The 19,732-nt window shown below is 36.0% G+C and overlaps 1 protein-coding gene across 4 annotated transcripts in view; it reads right to left on the reverse strand.

The window, feature by feature from the left end:
• KCNH8 (potassium voltage-gated channel subfamily H member 8) overlaps nt 1-19,732 on the reverse strand; it is a 175,552-nt gene that overhangs the window by 14,527 nt on the left and 141,293 nt on the right. For 3 of the 4 annotated variants that reach the window (XM_032108392.1, XM_032108376.1, XM_032108399.1), the window contains 3 exons: nt 6,499-6,537; nt 4,433-4,788; nt 41-147 (listed from right to left, as the gene is read on the reverse strand). In XM_032108392.1, the coding sequence (XP_031964283.1) occupies nt 41-147; nt 4,433-4,788; nt 6,499-6,537 (502 nt within the window). The remainder of the gene's footprint in view (nt 1-40; nt 148-4,432; nt 4,789-6,498; nt 6,538-19,732) is intronic. The other variant, XM_032108385.1, reaches the window with a different exon arrangement.

A 19,732-nucleotide genomic window follows, 5' to 3' on the forward strand; every position in this document is an offset into this window, starting at 1 on the left:
CTGTTTTCTCTAAAGAGTGATTTTCCCAGGCAAAGCTCACCTCCAGATGTAGGAGATAACCTGGATTCCTGCCTGAGCTGATCAGAGCTGAAGTCAAAGGTTTGGCTTTCCTCATTATGGTTTCCATCCTCAATCCCATCAACAATTCTGTTGAGAAAAATTGGAGTAATGGAACAGTTTCATAAATATCATGTCCATAATTACGCTATAAAAATTACTCCTAAGGGGCACATTTTGAAACAATGGTAAACTTTTCACAACATTAAGTTTAGAGAAAAGCAGAACCTATTATTCTGGTATAACTTCTCGTGAGTCACTAAAAATTAAAATTACTGATAATGGAAGGAATGTGAGGCCAAATATAATTAACCGAAGTTTCAAAATTTCCATGACTTTTGCAGCACATTCTGGGTCCAATTCAAACCTATATGGAACATAGTTTGCTTTCCATATCTAAAGTAAACTGTTGCTAATCTTTCCTCTGCACAACCTAAAGAGGCTTCACTATGCTCTTGTGAAGCTAAAATCTTCCAGCACACAATCAAGCTCTTATCAAGTTTATTTCAGCAGAGCATAAGCCTGAACATAATATATTTACAAAAACATTTCTGTAAACCTCAGTCAACAGTGTCATTTCCATGCAAATAGTTATTCTAAATTTGTTTAAAATGAACTAGCTCAGGCAGGGCAATCCTGTTTGCCAATTTGATATACGAAGATGTGTGGACCAGCCTGCAGTGTCCCAGTTACATTAATAATGGTGTTGGATCTGACTACTAGAAAAAGCATTTTTGCCGGTTATTTCTGCCCATGCATATCAGTTATCTCTAAATTGCAGAGTCAAGGAAGCCAAAGGAAAAAAAAGAAGCAGTATTTTATACAATAATCAGGTTCTGCATGCAAAGAATAGAAAACAGGTATCAGAGGAATTAATACACACATTAAAAATATATAATTATGAATATTTTCTGTTCTCAGTTAAAATAAATTGTGCTATAAAGAGAACTATTTTAAAGTCAATGAAAGAGAATCATACAACTGCCAGTTTACTGAACTGAAGCATCAATTTCTTGTTTTGTCCAGGCACAAGCTCCATATTTTGTCTTACAGTAGGCAGATGAGTTAAATACTAATCTGGAAAGGCTAAGACAGAAAGTTCTTATCCTCTCAGTCATTGATAACTTTGTGATGATGGAAATTAGACTTTTTCTCTAATAAGGATATTTTCAAGAAAACTTCTTGGCTGGAAATGTCTGGAGAAAGAAAGAACAGACAACACAGAGGTATCTGTGATGTATTTGGCTTGAAAGACCTGTGTGACTCAGACCTCTGTACACATACCATGTGTTCTCGTCCTTTTTGGCTCTTCGTGGATTTAGATCTCTGTGTCATGTCTGAGTGTTCATAGTGCCAGTTGGATGCTACTAGACTTGACTCTAATCTTAATCAGCCTTTGGTAGAAGAGGAGACTCTAATGTGGTGCTTGAGCAGCCCTGGCCTATGCTGCTATCTGCAGCTGAAAACCAGAATGATTACTTTGTTAGAAATTTGCCATAAAACCTGTTTAACGTCATTTGGCCTCACTGCTTCAAAAGGCAAATTTTAAACACCAATATTGCTTTTGTAGAGGTTTCTAATTATATAAAATGCTAACATTTTAAGTGCCTTTACAGCACACAGGAGAAAGCTTACTCAGATGTGACTTGGAATTTATAGATGTTACATTCTTTATAGTGTTTAAAGATTCAGACTAAAAGGAAATTATATTAGCAAAAATACCTAGTTGTGGAGTACCAGGCTTCTATGTGGGAAATATGTAATGTGCAATATGCTTATTCATACACAAGGAACTGGCTGGGCACTACATTACCTAGTAAATTGAAAACATGAGGGGACAAAGGCAATCATTAAGTCTCACCCCTCTCTGAATCAGCTGTTGTACAGCCCTGAATTTTCTCCTGAAGACAGAAAACTCCACTCCTAGAAGCCAAAAAGTCAGAAAATATTAACATGTGACCTCTTCTAAGCAGTTGCTTAGGGCTAGAGTGCACTCCTCTGTGTGGGTCTGAGGAGATTCAATTACATAAATGCTTCCTCCTGGGGCTGCCTTTATTATCACTTACATTTTCTTCCTTTTAGCGCTCTTCCATTTCATAGGCAGTACCCAAAAGTAATTGGGAAGACCAGGGCTCTCTTCTAGGAATTACAATTCTAGCTTCTGTTCCTGGCACCAAGAGCTCTTTAAAAATTTGACCCAGTCTCTGAGCTTTATTGCTTTCGCTGTGGGGCACAAAGAAAGAACCTGAGTCACCTGTGAAGAATTCTAGTTGGCTTGCTGTAGGAAACACCCACAGTAGAACAAGTTTCTTAAGGAGACAAAGTGAATTCTCTTGAGAAACTGTGGTTATACACCTCAGAACAGCACTGACTGGATATTTCAACCAGTCTTGTCCTTGCCTTCCTTTTCTGTCCAAAACCAAATATAAATGAGGATTTAAATGAAGGTCTTATTTTCTCCTTAATGTTTACAAGGAAACACTTGGGGCTATTTTTTAAAGTGGTATTAACTCATCAGTTTAAATATTCTAATAATATAAACGCATTCTAGGAAATAATATGAAAATGTTTTGTCTGGAAAAAAAGACCATAACATACATTTTGGGCCAATTTTCAAGCCTATTAACAGGATTAGTCTGCAGTTAGAAAATTATGAATGGAAACAGGAATATGTAACATTACTTTTTTCATATTTTCTTTTGCAGCCTTGAGTGCCAATGTCTGGCTGTATAAATTCAGAGCAATAATGAGCAAGATTACATTTCAGCAGAAAATAGGAAAAGCAGCTTTTCCCTGAATTACCACTTGTTATGTGAGTGATAATGACACTTACTCGTAGCTGACTGAACCAAATTCATATGAGATCTAGGAAACAAATGAGAAAATATCTGCTATGCATTTCAATTTTGCTTGTGTAGAAGCTGCTTTTCCACACATTATCGTTCCCTGTATTGACCCTCTATTTAGGATCTAGGAGAGTTCTATGAGGAGTGGCTGATGGAGCTACAGTGGTTTGTTTTGAAGAAAAAGAGGCTCTCTACAACTACCTGAAAGGAGGTGGTAACAAGATAGGGGTGGGTCTCTTCTCTGGGCAACCTGTGACAGAATGAGGAATTGGCCTCAAGCTGCACCAGGGGAGGATCAGATTGGAAATCAGGAAAAATTTCCTCACAGAAAGGGAGGTCAAAGGAAGGGAATGGGCTGTCAAGGAAGGTTGTGGAATCACCGTCCCTGGAAGTGTTTGAGAAGCAAGTGGACGTGGCACGTAGTTCTATGGTTTAGTTGACACAGTGGTGTTTCATCAAAGGTTGGACTCGATCTTGGAGGTCTTTTCCAACCTAAGGGATTCTTTGATTTCTATGATTTTATGACAAAACTAAAATTGGTTTGTATCCTGCTGCTATTTGAAATGTAGCTGCACCGATAAAATATATGATGGAGGGGAAAGGGTTCTATATAATCTTCCGTATCCTTTTTGTGATTGCATCTCTAGGGACCAGTGCTTTGACAGAATTAAACAAATATTGCTCAAGGTGTGGCTATTTCACATTTGCAATGGCAAGTTGCAGAAACTTCCACTCTGCCTCTAATGAATAAAGGAAGTGCTTGAACATGTAAACCACTTCAAATTATAGAAGGCAAAACTTGAACTGGAAGATGAACTGCTGCACCTCCTTGTATGTATGCCTGTGGTTTCTCTAAAGAACTGGTCCTAAAACTAGGATTACATTGCAGCAATTTAAAAGCAAATTACATAAATGTAAGTAGCATAGAAGTAAAAAATTGAACTATTTTAAATTGTACACTAGCAATACCACAATAAACTGTTATGCGATGCTTCTTTATGTCAAAAGACACAGCAAAAAAGATTTGCTAAACTCTGTATTTAATGTCTACATAACTTCCATTATCAGATTTCCTGTCTCTAATGAAAAAACCTCTAAATATTTTATAAAATTGCTAGGCAATTGTTTTCCATTATAGTCCTCTTCTCCAGTAATTTTTTGTATTTACATCGTTATGCTATAATTTCATCTACTTGCTTTCTAAATTTTTGCATCTCTGATGGAATGTTTCACAGTGCTATTGTGGGAATTAATATTATAGACAAAATGACACCATAAGGCCAGACTATTTAAATAGCCATTTTTGCAGTTGCTCATTTTTTTTTTACTGCCCTTTTTATGGGTAAAAATACTTTAGTTTGCAATAAACTTCTAAAGTCATAACATTCTACATAGTGTGTGATGGTTCCTACAGTAATATGGGATGAACAGAAGTATAAACTGTTGAAGAATAACTCTTATAATGTCAAAATCATATTTTTAATTAGAGTTACATGAAAGAGAAGAAAATGACCATTCCTAACTATTACCTTGGGCTCAGATCTGGTGGGCCAGTGGTGGTCAGTGCTGACAGGTATAATTTAAGGTTTTTCTCCTTCCTTCTGGAGTAGTAATGAAGCTCTGTTTCATGTTTGGCTCTTGAGGGGTTTGAACTGCAAGCACGGATGGGGGAATGAAAGGGCACAGTTCCTGAGGCCAACTGCTTCAAGTTTCTCCCTAGGTGGCTTTTATTGCTTGCAGTCTTCTTCTGCTGAGAGCTATTTGTGCTTCGTGTATCAATTGGTGAAAGGGTGCTGCTTTCTTCTTCTCCCTCCTCTTCCTCATCTTCATCTTCCACAATTGAAGGGAGTCTCTTCTTTATATTTCCATTTCCCTTGAGCTCTGTCTAAAATAACAAATAATACATACTAGCATAAAATTCAGAGCCTGATGTTGCAGAAACACAATTTTTCTGGTGTTCATCCTGGAACAAACCCAGACCTAGCACAGCTTTCATTTCTCATTAGAGAGAGCTCTTTTGGAACTCATCCATAGCCTCAGCTATGGCTATATGTGCAGACACAAGAAAAATACAAACAAGTTAAAAAAGGTCACTCGTGATACAGTCAGCTAACTTGCTGCAATATGTTTTGTTACAAGAAAGAGTACACAATTAGTTCTTGCAAGCCATTTGCCATATGTACACTTGATAAGACTAATTTTGTTTAGCTGAGGCATTATTTCTTTTGAATGTTATGTTACCAGAATCTTGGTGGTCCACAGAAAAGGTCTGAGGCTAGTAATTCAAATAATACCACTTTTTCATATAGAAACTTTTATAATGGATAAATGGCATTTACACCAGTTCAGCTCAAGCCCGATGTTCTCTGTGTCCTTAATTTTTGTAACTGAAGTCACTGCCGGGATGGTAGACAGGCTTTTCAGTTCACTCAAACTCCCATTAATACACCAATAGCGTGACAGTTTCAGCTTCAGAACTGAGTCAGCAGAAAGTGGAGCTACATCTGGTTTTGAAAAAAAATGCAATTTAGATGCTTGATGTTGGAACCAGGGAAATTTAGAAGCAAAATAGACCTGGGTTCTGTAATTTATGTACTGATTAAAGCACAATGTAGGAGATCAATGCTATTTTTTTCATGGTAACAATGTATCCTGGTCATGAGTGCTGAGATATGCCAACATGGACCTCATGTCAGGATCAGAAACAGTTCCATTTATTCCCATGGTACAACTTACTGTGTTGGTAGTGTAGTAGGTGAATGGCCTAAGGCAGACTCAGGTTCCAGATCAAATTAACAAGCCAAATGCAATTTTATGGTTTCAAAAGGAGTTTTTGTTGTTAATTAATTTTTTTTTACAAGATACTCCTCTTAATCAAGCTTTATTAAGGCACTGTTGGCTTTAGATAGAAAACCTGAGATGACCCTGCATAGTCAGATTTCTAACATTCAGGCTAAGCCAGATTGGCTGGGTGGAAATACAGATTTGGGGAATTTATCCAAATATTCTAAGCCCCTATTAGCATCTGTCTAAATGTTTTGCAGCATAGGTTTAACTTTGCTGTGTGTTACAATACACTTTCATGGAGTGTATGCTTTTCTCTTGGTAAACGTTGACAGATTTAGTGAACTGGAACCTTTTCATTTGAGATCTATATGAAGAGGTAAGAATTTAAAGCTGTGACAGAAGAGATGTCTATATAAAATAGAAAAGCCTTGTTGTCAACTGTAGTAGTCATCCAAAGGCTGTCACAATGATCAAATTGTACAGGACCTGGCACTTATACTGCCTATACTCTATAGACAATGAGTGTTACCCATATTCAGAACTTTGGCTTAGGTAGCCATGTATTTAAAATGCAGTTGCTATAGGAGGCTATCCAAACTTAGTACCTGGGGAAAAAAACCCCTTAAACAGTTACTCATAAAATGGGCAGTGGCAGAACTATCTGCAGGATGCTATTTAAATTCTCATTCTGAAACAATGGAAGTGTGTTTTCAAGCAGGAAAGGAAGGAATTTTCAAGCTTTGTTCTGGTCATAATTATGTGCATGTTCAAAGTCAAGCTTGGCATAGTTAAAATGTGATCAACATACCTGGGATAGTGTAGGCTTATTGGATAATTTTGATATTACCTGAAAAAAAACAAACCAAAAAGGTAGGAAATATGTACATCTCCACAGTTTGGCTTCCAACAGGATACAAACATCTAAACCAAAACATTTATGTCCATGCAAGAAAAGACTCATGATAAAATGGCTATATTAAATTAAATGGTGACGTAACAGTGAACTAAGGATAATCCTTGCAAACAGGTGCTGTGAGGAAAAAACATGTTTTATCTTAAATAAAAAGATAGTTAATGAAAAAGTAACATTTTACTTTAATAAAAAAGTAGGTCAAGACTCTAAAACATGAATGAATGTAGATGTGTGACAGCATGCCTGGTAGGTTTCAGTGCTGGTTTGATGGAAATGCAGGAACAAGTGCTCTACTCTGGCCCTGCTTAGCTTTAGCTCCTGTGCCAGCCTAGTCTGTATGTGAAGATGAACTAAGTATCTCCAGCATCTCTGAGGAATTTTCAAAAGCAGTAGTGAGACTGAAGCAAGTAGGAGCACAGTAGTCCTGAGGGAGATAGGTGTCTAACCTATTCAAGGTCATAATATTTTCTTTTCTTGAATTACACAGAAAGTAAAACAAAAGAAAAGGAGGAAGAAAAAATTATGCAAGTTTCAAGTGCAGCTACTTCTAATAAAATCCACTGGAACTGCTGAATAATATCTGTTATGAAAATTCTGCTGTTTATTTGAATGTTTACGTCTTGACCACAGGCAAGTCTCTGACAGCCTATATACTGTATTTATAGGAATAGTTTAGTCTGGTAGAATTTTGAGAAATTATTTTCAGCTTTCCTAAACCCACATATCAAGGCAAAAAGAGCTTAACTCATCAGTTCATAGCATCAATTTATTTTTCTCCAAACACAGGTAGAAGTTAGGCATTTCTGACAGTCATTGCAACTTCTCAGTTTGTTTGACAAAAGCCTTTAGAACTCCTAAATATTCAAATTCTAGGCACAGATTTCAAAATAGTAATTGTGTGGGTTTTTTGGTTTTTTTTTTAAATTTTTTTTTTTTGTTCCTTTACAAGTCTTTCAGGTTAACCTAAAAACTGTTTTGTAGTGAGGGTACTAGTAATGGTGTAATATACAAATACAGAATATTTAAGTTTTCATAAGGAGAAATCCTACTGCACAACAGCCAAGAGTGTAGCAGGTGTACCATTAAATGTAGCAATAACACTCTAATAACTGCCAAACAGAGCAACTGCAATAATTAGGCTGTGTAAACAAAATAACTGCTGTGTTCTTACTGAGTTAAAGTACTAGATGATAGCAGAGGATGAGATGTCAGATACTGAAATCTCACAAGTTGCATTGTAATCTATGCCAATTGAAGAATCACTATCTTTTTCAAGATTCAGGATGAGAGGAAACTAGGAATGTACTAAAATATTAGAGTCAGAATTAGGAAGTACTACTGGCCTGCTTTGCACATATGTTTGAAATATTAGTTTAAAATAGTGCCCAGAATTTTGGGGCAGCAGTTTGCTTGGCTTCTAGGCACAGGTGCAGTGTGAATGTTAAATAGCAGCCTTAATTAAAATTCCAGGCAAATCCCAAACATTAGCAGCTTCACAAAAAAGACCTCAGAAAGTATGCATTTTCCTGCTGAAGGCTTTAGAAGTGACTTGTCATTTGTAATTTGTATGTGGGTGAAGATTTCCCTCACTTTTTGTTTTGATTTGTTTATTTCCTCCTCCTGAGTACATGGTAAACCCGACTGTACATCTAGAAAACGAAGACAAAGAAGTCATTCTATGGGTTTTAAGCTGCATGACTGGTTGTTAGCACTGTGCCCTTGCTTCTGGACCTCCCCACTGCTCCTCAGCACAGCAGCCACAGCCACCCATCAATCCCTCTCTGCTCTGTGTTACCCTGGCTTGGTCACATGGAGAAACTGGCTGCAGAGGAAATGGGGTTAGTGGCAGCATTTGGTTGCCTCGTGACCTTCCCGAGAGAAGGGTTAAGGAATTTTTGAAGGCAGGTTGCTTTTTGTCCTCAGGAGGAAGTGTAACAGAAAAGAAGGGTAAGTACAAACACAGAGCATGTGATTTGAGAAGCTGCTTACCAGGCTTCCCCTGTTTCCCCAAACTGGTTCCTTTAACCTACTGGGAACAATTTCCCCAAATATTGATATTTTTAAATAAACTAAGGACCGATAAACTATCTTTTCCATAGCACAAAATCCACAGTAAAGAGTGCTGTAATTACTTCTCTATAAATACACTGCAACCATACTTACTGCTTGTAGCTTTGAATACCCTGTCTTGCGCACACAACAGGGGCCTGGGCTTTACGGCTTAGTAGTTTAAGTTGGCAAAGGAATCTAATCTGTGACCAGAGAGAACTCTCAAGGATTTTACTTCTAAACTTGTTCCAGCACTTCCTCTGTCTCTCCCTCCAGTCTCAAAGAGAAAAGATGAACAATAACTTGGACAAAGCCAAAGTGCAGTAAGTTAAAAGTCCTTATTATGCACATAGTTTTATCCCTGTAAAAATGTAGTATCAGAAAATAATTAGGAGGTATTGTCCTAGTTTCTAGGCTGCTAAAACCTTTTATTTAGGGCAACACACTAATGCACTCTTCTATAAAATGCTCTTTTTTTTCCTTCTGCAAAAAGAGTGTGCCAAATAGTTCATATTCCCCTCTTTTAAAAAGAAGTACAGCTTTTAAAGGATAAGGACTGAAAGGAAAAACACAGATATTTAACTTAATATGCATTAGGAAAAAAACAGAAATGCTGATGTTAGCATGAGTTATGTGAAATACTGTCAGAGAGTCTAATTAAATTTTTGATTTCAGTGCTGATGTCTCTTTATGTCTTGTGAAACCAGGTATTAAATTTAATTTTACAAGACAAAACAATAAGAGATCATGTACCTAAAGCAGAATCATATAAAAATCTTCCAAATATGGAATCACAAATCTATAATCTTCCAATTTTTTAGTATCTTAATACACAGATTTAAAAAATTCAGTAACCCTTGATATTATTAAAAGCACAAAAAGAATATTTCTCCATCTGAAAACACTAGTGGTTTGCTGTTGAAAGCCAGTGATCCGAAAATTTTTTCAGTGTCAAATGGCAGTAGTCATTTATAAAGAATCTCTCCCAGGAACTGTGGCCAACACAGGCAATTAAATAATTCAAGATTAATTCCAACTATAAAACCCTGGAAAGAGGATACAGAGATGCAGCTAAATTTGAGGCTAATACATTATATGTGCAGTCACTAAATTTTCACGCTTGGGCTCAATAGAATGTTACCAGTGTTTTCTGGGCGGATTCTTGCTGCTTTCACAAAAAGTAGGAATAAAAATAGAAACATAATTTCACTGATTTTCTTGTAATCTTAGGTACTAAAATACATGAATAATTCTTTATATCTGAGGAGTCAAAAGGATAAAATACATTTTCAGGGAAGGATTTGAAATCAAACTGGAGTATTAATGTTCTTAGTCAGCATTTGGAAACTGGAAAAGCCCATTTAGGAGCACAGAGAGTGTGGGGTAAAAAAACAAGAATGCATACCAGATGTTCTATTCTTTGCAAATTTACTGTATGGTAATGGAAGAAATACAAGTACATAACAAGAGATTATTGTACTGCTGCAAAACTTAATGCCTCACATGTACTCAGGCCTCAGTTTTCTGTAATCAGGAAATTTTTAATGAAATATCACAAGTCCTCTAAATCACAAAAGACTCAATCACTCACAAAAACCTTGTTAGACACAATTGTTTTATATCCCCACCCCCTTTGTTTTCCCTTGTTTTGCTTTTCTTTTTAAGACTTTCTATTGTTCATTGGCTTGTTCCCACATTTTCTCGGGTTGTTCTTCTCTCTCTTCCTTGCTTAATGGACAGATAAAGAGTATTTTGTGGAAGCAGATGTTTTCAGCATTCTCTGATCCTTCTTACAATACAGAGTGCATTGAACTAGCAGCAAAAGTTGAACAGCAGATCTGTCACTGGCATTTTATCCTAGGGAAACTGTAATAGTGAATTGCCATGAGCTCTGCAATCTCCTGTTAAGATGTTGTCCTGAATCTTTTGTTTCTTTGTAATTGTTTTAACTTGTGAAGTTGGTACAAATGTTCTGTGACTGGTTGGTGGTGGTTAGCTTTGGATAGTGGTTTTTTTTGCAAATGAATACTTTCTTGGATTCAAACTTCTCACATGAGCTTTTATATTTGGTATTAAAAGTTTACTTTTCATATGTTTCTTTAAAACCTGAATGTTAACCTCTCTGCATTTATTAAATTTTTTTAAAATTACACTTTAATTGTTTTAGTAGCAATACGGGATACATTGCACTTCTTGTTAAAAAGGTGCTGCAGAAACAAAAAACTAATGTCTCTGTCACTTGTGCCACATTAAGAATCAAATAAATGGAAAACATGGCTGGTATAATTAGTAATCTTTACTTCTATATACTTATGTGCGTCTAACCCACCCCAAAACAGGAGAAGAAATTAGGGTTTCAACTGCTATGAAAATGCATCTTTCATAGTAAACCTGTGCCAGTAAGAATTTTAAAAAATGAAAAATTAAAGAACAGACTATCAATAAGGTGAAAAGAAGACAAAAGGAGGAATTGTTAAAGTAGACAATAGACCTGGCACTGACTGTACTGTCTGGCAGGTTGTATTTTTGGAAAAGCCTGCAGATTGCTACAGAAAGAAGACGTAGTGGAGAAAGCTTTTTAATACTCCTACAGTTTGATTACAGTCAAGTAAAGACTTACATAATAGAAACTACAATAAAGGCTGGCAGCTTTCAAAGCAATAAAACTTATATGCCTAACTTCAAGCATCTTTAAGATTTTGAACAGATTCATAAATATTTGCATGATTGGCCCTTGATTGGCCCGTGATATTCAGTTAGACTCCTCAGTTTGAGGCTGCAGATACTGTGAAGGAGTTGTGTTTGTATTGTTAGCTTTATCTTTAAATGGAACCTCATACTACTATTTATGTAAATATGTATATCTAACTTCAGAGAGGCTCTTAAAAAGAGGGGGACAATGAAGTGGATATTGAAGAATAGTCTCCCAGTTAATTTTATTACCAGTTGCCTATTTCTAAGCATTCCTGATGTTGGCCAGGTGTTTTGTTAGCATTCACAGGACAAATCAGTGGGATGAGTGTTAATAAGTGCCTCCCTGAGGAAAGTAGTATATCTGTGGAGAAGTCTTAAGAAAATTGCTTGAAGTAGCACGACATAAAAACAAACACAGTCATAGAAATCCAGTATCAATTTTGGACAGTGATGGAATGAACAATGAACATAGTGTGACTAGCAATGGAATCTGTCTCTGAACACTTACTATCTATGCACTACTGTACTCTATATACAGTATATATGTATATAATGTGTGTATATATTTATTATTACAGTCATGCTATTATTTACCAAATCTTCAAAAATTGTCAATGATGTGGTAAATAATAACATGATTTTAATAATGTAATGTAATATAATGTAATATATGTCTTGGGTACCAAATCTATTTTCAGCAGAACTCTAGTTGCACTTATGTAGGCAAGTTCTGTAGCTCTGGTTTTACTGGCTGAAGGTATAGGTGATTAAAAAGAAAAAGACACAGATATATTATTTTTTATATCAGTAGAAACTTTGACTGCATTTGTACATAAAAAATTTCTGGTTTTCCATTTTTACATGCTTTCATATCTTTGAGCAGAGGGGTGGGTCTAGATGACCTTCAGAGGTCCTCTGTTATTCTACTGTTCTATGATGTTTGAAGAAAAATGGCACTAAAAACGTTACCAGTGCAATAAAATTGAGAACACACACTTGTATCGATGTAAAATGCCAACTTGATACACAGCTTGCACAGATTATAGACAGTTTTCTCAAGGACTACACTACATTTAGTTTCACACATTTCAGCATATATCCTGAGGTTATAATGACTCTGCAAGTCATGTAGGAACTTCACCACATAAGCCAGTCTGACATGAACATTATATATCAAGGCAGTCTATGCCTTCAGAGCTAATGTTTTTATAGAAGACATTGTGGTACTATCATTTCATTCATTAATTAGTCCTATATGACCCATAATAATAAAAGAACAGCTTATTGTAAAAACACTTCTAAATCTAAGGTCACTGACAGATCAGTGCTACATCAATACAAATAAAAGGAGTAGTGAAAAAAAAAATTAAAATAAATTCTCTCTCCTAATTGACATTATTTTAAATTTTAGGTATATTAGGATTAATTCTATTTTCCATTTTTTACAGCATAGAGACAAAGATAATATTAATATTGTAAAAGTTATAATATGATGTTCCCTAAGGCACATTGAGACATATTGGAAAAAAAGTTATCCTCTAGCATGCCTGTCTAATTAAAATAGAAATATGGTTAGATTCCAAGGCAATACTCTGAAAGCCAGGAGCTTTTCCTGTCTAAAATTCTATTTGACACAGTGTTTTATACCCTCCTCATACAACAGTCTAAAAACATCAATAAGCTGCTTTGCTAGCCTGGATTTTTTTCAACATGTTACCCTTGGGTTAAGCTTTATAATCTGATGCAGAATGTAATAATCCTAGGAAGTGAAATGAATGAGAATGGAGAATGTTCAAAAGGACTCAAAAGCTAAAATTAGAAGTAAAATTTTGTCACTTATTTAAACATGATAATTCTAGTTACAATGAAAGTTTTTTTGTATTTGTCAAGAAAGTGCTAAGGTCCACTTTTGAAAATATTTTAATAAATAATGTGAGGCTAGTAGTCATAATTCCTGTCTCTTAATCCATTCACAAAAGAGTTGGAATACGTAACATACTCCCAAACTAATGTAAACTGGTTAATTTCTCGTCCTCCTCTTTGTCTTTTTTTCCACACCTTGTGTGATTCACCCTTACAGTTAATGGTCCACTTGTTTTAGGTGTAAAATGGAAAAGATTTGTAAAAATACAAGAACTAAAGAAAAAAATATTAATGGAAAAGATGACATAATTGCATCCATAAGTTGTGGTGGGGTGAACCTTCTAACTGAAAAATGACCACAAATCAGAAGAATAAACTATTAGATACAAAACCAAACAGTGTCTGTGTTATTTTCAAAAAATTAGAATGACAGAAGGCTACAGAGATGAAACAGGAGATTATCAGGGAAAAAAAGATTCTTCAGGTAAAGATACTAGGAAAGAAAATGAAAAGGCCAACCTGTCTATCCTTTTTGAATTACGTGTTTCCTTGTTGCATTATTTCTCAGCAGTGTACCATATTGAAGGATATATTAGAAACAACACAGTGAGGTGATTATCTTGAGGGGTACTGGGGGAAGAGATGGCTCAGAGGCACACACATGCTCATCAATGGCTGCTTGTAAAGAAGCTTTATGAGCTACCAGACTACAGAGAAAGGATTGTAAGCCTGGCTTACACTATAGCTCCAGGTCAGCCTTGCCCCCATAGAAAGTGAAGCAGTTAATTGCCAGGCTGAGGGAGTGGAAGAAGGACTGACTGACACTGCACAGGGAGGAGGCTATTGCAGCAGATTTCCCTGTTTGAAACCAGCATCCAACTTCATAGCCAAAGATCCACCAAAACATGTTTACTGTCACCAATAAAGATAGGAGACCTGTGAAATATCTTGCAGAGAGCTAGAGGACAGAGCTTATTCCTGAACCACATCTCATCCATTTAATATCACAAATGAAGTGTAAAACAGGTGCATTAACAGCTCTGGTTTTGTTTCTGCCAGTGCTCGTGGCCATCTACAGCTGCATGACTTGTTCCATAGGAATAAAGAAGTCGAGCTGTGTAAATGACATTTTGAGAGTGCTGCCTTGTTCAGGAATAGACTAATTTATTTAGGGAAGAGGAAGAGGGAGAGGGAGAGAGAGAGAGGGAAGAAGGACAAAATATTCCAGCTTGTCCCAGAAGCATAAATGAAAAATCTGAGTAGCTTGTAAAATGTGAAAGCCCTGAGTTATATTTCACAGCAGCACTAATTGGTGAGTAGTCCATGCACAGAGGCAGGTAAGAGAGCTACTCCAATGAACACATCAGGAATCATGTCTCAAAATTAATTATATGTTAACAGTTTTAAAATTAGTTTAGTTTTTGACAGTATGAGGAGCACCTTCATTCCTACACTATAATCACTGAGAAGTTGAGCAGTTTATAGACTCCATAACAAGAGGTGTAAAGGAAAAATTAATACATGGTGTCTTTCAGGCAGAAGCAGTGGCTGTTCAGCCATCACTCACTTAGGGCTTCTACAAGGACAAGTAGAGTAAAGGGAACCACATGCTTGTGGAATAAAGATCATAAACAGTTGGTTCACAGGTTTAAAGTTATCTTAGTTGTTTGTTGGGGGGGTTTATAAAGAATAATCATGCAAATAAAGTACTAAACTCCTGTTGTTTTAGGTGATTTATTCAATTCTATATTCTACTTGTTGTAATAATTCTTGTACAGAAACACAAAAATTGCTATTGATTGGTCTCTTAGTTTGCAAAATTTATACTTACTGACAATAAACACCAGTGAGCTACACCTACAATAATAGTACATGATCCTCTGCCAGACAAGTATTGACAAAGGTGAGTGCCTAATATGCTGTAAGCATATTTAAAAATTAGAAGTTTTCCTCAAAATTATCCAACACTACTGTTAAAGTAGGACTGATTGACTTTTTTAAGGTAAACCACTTCGTTTTACACAGCTGCTGGGTGGTGTTACAAAACCATCTCCTCTCTCTAAAAGTTTGTTGGAATTATTTGGGAAATGTTCTATGAAAATTATTTATTATTAAAAATATTTTGCAATGTGTGATTGTCCTGCAGTGTGCAGGATGAACCATGATCTCAGATGGAGTAGAGGAATTGTGACTATAGCAGTGCCGTAAGACCTAATTTGGAAATTCATTTTTTCAATGCATGAATTTTATTATAAACACATAGGTAATACCCATGAATTAGGAATTATTTTTGCTTTGGAAGTTAAACTCATCAATAAGTAATTATGTGAATGAAGTTTCTATCAGGTTTTCTTATCTAACAAAACTTGCCAAGATTAAAAGCAAAAAACATCCCCATGCTTATTTTTTTCCTTAATATTTATACAGTAGTAAATAGGATAACTTATTTTCTTCCTTAAAGCAAAATACTATTTACGTTGCAGACAATCAATGTATTAAAAATATCAGAAATTTCACACTATTGTCATTGCTGATTCATAATAGACAATCAAATGTGTAATAGAACAAGTTATTGCTATATTGGAAAGTAACATTCATGAATTCAGATGACCTATAGTAGAAATCCAGATCTAGAAAAAGCATGAATAAAGAGGCAAGAGTGAATGCACATCAAATACGTAATCTACTAGCTGAAAACCAAACAGTGGCAAGGCAGAATTTAATCTGAATTTTGTGCTTGCATTCAAAATATTTTTTGCACTTTTCTTACAGCAAGAGCAATGCCACCAGTTAGAACAAAGAAAAATAAAAGTCTTCAAATGAGCCAGTTAAAATGACATGAGGAAGAATTACTAACATGCTTTTAAAATACTTAATGCTTAGCTGGAATGTATCAGAAAGCTCAGTATATTTTAGATCAGAATTTGTAGACATTTTTTCCCCAAGCTGTGCCCGCTGTTGTGTGCTCCAGAGCTTAGAGCTACTCTCACCTTTATGAACAATTGATTTGGTCAGTTGTCAGATTTTCCAATAGAAAATGAGGAGCATCCATTGTAATTTCTTAGATACTGCTAATAACAACCTGAGCTTTATTATATTAAAAACTCCTCACAACTCAGTCATTAAAATTTAATAAATGCTAAACACCAGCCTCTCCAAAGTACAAGAATCAATCCCTATTTTGTTAGACAATGCCTTTCAGAGGGAAGGTGGGGGGAGATCCTTTGGGTTTATTGCTTCTTGGTTGCTTGATTGCCTTTTAAAATGTATTTGTCTATTGATTTATTTTATTATCAAAGAGCCTGGCTAAGGTGCAGTAAGACTCCATGTTCCTAACCGGAGAAGGAATCTACCACATTTTCATGAAACCCTGTCATTATGTCTCATTTACACTGCGATGCACTGACAGAATCAATCCTTCCTTTGTTTCGCAAACAGTGTTTTCATTTTAAAGACAGTAGCTGCTTCTTTGGGGAGAGGGGAAGGGAAGCTTTTGTAGGAGCCAGAACACTACTTCTAAGTCTACAAAAGGAAAGTATATTCTTATTAGTTGCAAGTCCTATTTACAAACAAAGGTTTTTGACCCTTCAGGAATATAACCACTTTTTGAAAATGACACACAGTGATAGAGCTTTAGTGAGACAAAGATTGTGCCTGCATGTGCCTTGTCTTCCTTTGGGACTTAATTATAGCTATGAGGGACAGCATAGGTGTCAAGGAGACTTCTTGTTCTTTTTATCGGTGTGGCTTTAGCCAGCCTTTGGTTTTGTTTTTGGTTGGTTTTTTATTTGTTTGTGTTTGTTGTTGTTGTTTTGGTTTGGTTTTTAAAATCTGAATAATGTTGTCTATACTGCAGATTCTTCTGCATGGACATAAGAAATAATCAGAAACAATAAAATCTTATAAAGCCTACAAAGATGTTGTCCAAACATTTACTTATTCTGAGTTCTTCATAGGATAATTCAGAGTTATGAACAGAGGCTACTACTCTCTAAATGTATCAAATAACACATTTTCCAGGGCTGGTGGATAACAAAATAATTTCCAATTTCTTTCATACAAATGTATGTGTATAGATGTAGCCACATATGTTTAAGAACCTTCTTCTGAATGCTTAGCTTGGTCAAATCAGATATGGGACACTCTCACTGCCTGATACATATGCAACCTCTAATTCATAGTGCAAAATTATATAGATGGGGTGAGGCATATGTCAAAATCTGTGTTACTCAGCAAACTGTTTCCTTACTATGACAACACAGTCACAGACATAGAAAAATTGGTTGAAATGGCTGCATTGTTTTAATGTCACGACTCCAGTGACCAGAAAAATTGTCTAACTGTCCTCAAAGATTTGAATACATTTACAAACACAGTTATGGGTTTATTGATCACAAGGCAGCAAAGAAAGCAGAGGGTCAGAATATGTACAATCAACAAAAAGTCTCTCCTAATTTACATCTTGCTGTGATGAGAATGTATGAAAAGATGGCATAGTGGCACTGCCAGTGTGGCTAAACACACATTAATGGTGATAATAATAAATCACTTAGCAATTCCTGGCTTAAGAGTTATCATGAGGAATCATAGAAACTTTATCTCTCTGATTTTGTGTCTGTTTCTCTGCCTTTTAATCATTAGAGCCTGAAATAGTTGTCATCTCCTATACTCAAAATCTGGGCTTTTCTTCCAGGACTGCTAAACAGCACTTTCAATCCGTCTATAACCAAACAGCTACAGCTTCTACTTGTTACTGGGAAACCTGGTTATGTCTCCTCCTTGTTTTACTGAAAAGTGACAAAACAATGGAAGTCCTTGAGCCTTTTCCACAGTTATACCTTACTTGGATTTTAATGCAGATGGAGCACATCATTATCTACACTCTTAGACTTAGAAATGAACCAAGAAAACAAATTTAAAATGTTTCCCTTTCTTGTGTGTGGGTAGGTAGGGAAGATATGTAATCTAGTGCCAAGTATCCGATTTTGACACTTCAGGATCAGGACACTACAGATGACTTCTGACCCCTTTTTTGTCCACATGCTTCTAATTCAGTTAAAATCTCTGATTCAATTTTGTGTGCAGTGAACCATTCCAACAGCACAACAAAGGTGGAACAGGGATAATGAACAACCAGTACTAAATTCTTATTCATTCTCAGCTTTTTAATGCTGGCTTAAAGTGCTAATAAATCTTCAGCCTACAGTAGATTTGGTGGACTTTGACTGGAAGTGCAATAACATTTTAGGTCAGGACTGAAAGACAGTTCACAAGTCATAGTGGGGAAATTCATGCTATTTCACCCTGCAGTTCACCTGACCCTATACACTGTTGCTGATTAATTTTAAGAATTATTGAATTCACATTCAGGTACAGATTTACAGTCATTTAAAATTTCCAAGAAAAAAGAGAGTGAGAAACAGACTTATTCAAATGAATAGATCTACTGTTTAACTACAGAAATGTTCTCCAAATCCAAAACTTCCATAAAGCTGCAGAAGTCACAGATAATCTGAAAAGTAAAATCTCCCTATATTAGGGAGAGGGAATCAAGATACAGTGGCCTAGCTGCCAAACTGTCCCATAACACCATTCCCAAGAAGTAGTGCTGTACTTAAACAAAAAGAAGAAAGAAGTCATATTAACATACCCAAAAACTGTACATCTGAAAACTTTCTTCTTACTTTTCTCTGAGAGTAACCAGCAGATAACTCCAATTATTTCTGTTTGCAAGTTATATTAATGAAGACAGAGTATTTTCCAGCTGAAGCAGTTAGTTGCTTTGACCAGGCACACCAGGTACAATTTTTGGCTGCCCTATTGGTGCTGTTTATCCTTATTGATAAGTAAAATGGTTGGATAAGAAATGAGATGCACAGGTATGTTCTACTGCAAGAGAACTACTAGCAGAGGACATGGTTAACCAGAGGATGTAGATGAAAGCAAAACTGATAATCTATCTTGGATTCTGTATATCTGCCTGTGACAGTGGATGTTACTTCATGTCAGGATATTTTTTCCTTTAATTTTAAGGTGACAGATTATACCATGAAAATTAGCATATGCTCACAAATACTACTTTAAAGCAGAGAAGTTACTTGGATGTGTCCTGCACTGCTTTAAATCACATCCTCCTCGGAGAACCTGAGAAACACTCAGCAGTCTGTACATCACCCAGCTGACTCTAATCAGGAAGAGTTGTCCCTGAATTTATAAAAACTGAATGCAGCTGAGAGGATGATCCTCAGATTTGTCATCATACAGAAAAGCATGAAGCAACAGATTGTGGGGATCCATCAAGTTCCACGACAAAACTGTAGAGGGGAATGTAATCATCTTCAAACCCTGTCTTTAAATGGAGTTTTACTCCTTTTCATATCAAACATCCCTCCCCAAGGGAAATGTGTTACACAAACTAATCACCAAGCTCTCAGAACAGATGTGTACTCTCAGCTGCTGTTTTCATCAGCAGGAAGTTTGGAGACATTTCAAGAGACAAACAAATGAGAGATCCTGGTTATTC

Source organism: Corvus moneduloides, chromosome 1 (genome assembly GCF_009650955.1).
Source record: "Corvus moneduloides isolate bCorMon1 chromosome 1, bCorMon1.pri, whole genome shotgun sequence".
Classification (NCBI taxonomy): Eukaryota; Metazoa; Chordata; class Aves; order Passeriformes; family Corvidae; genus Corvus; species Corvus moneduloides.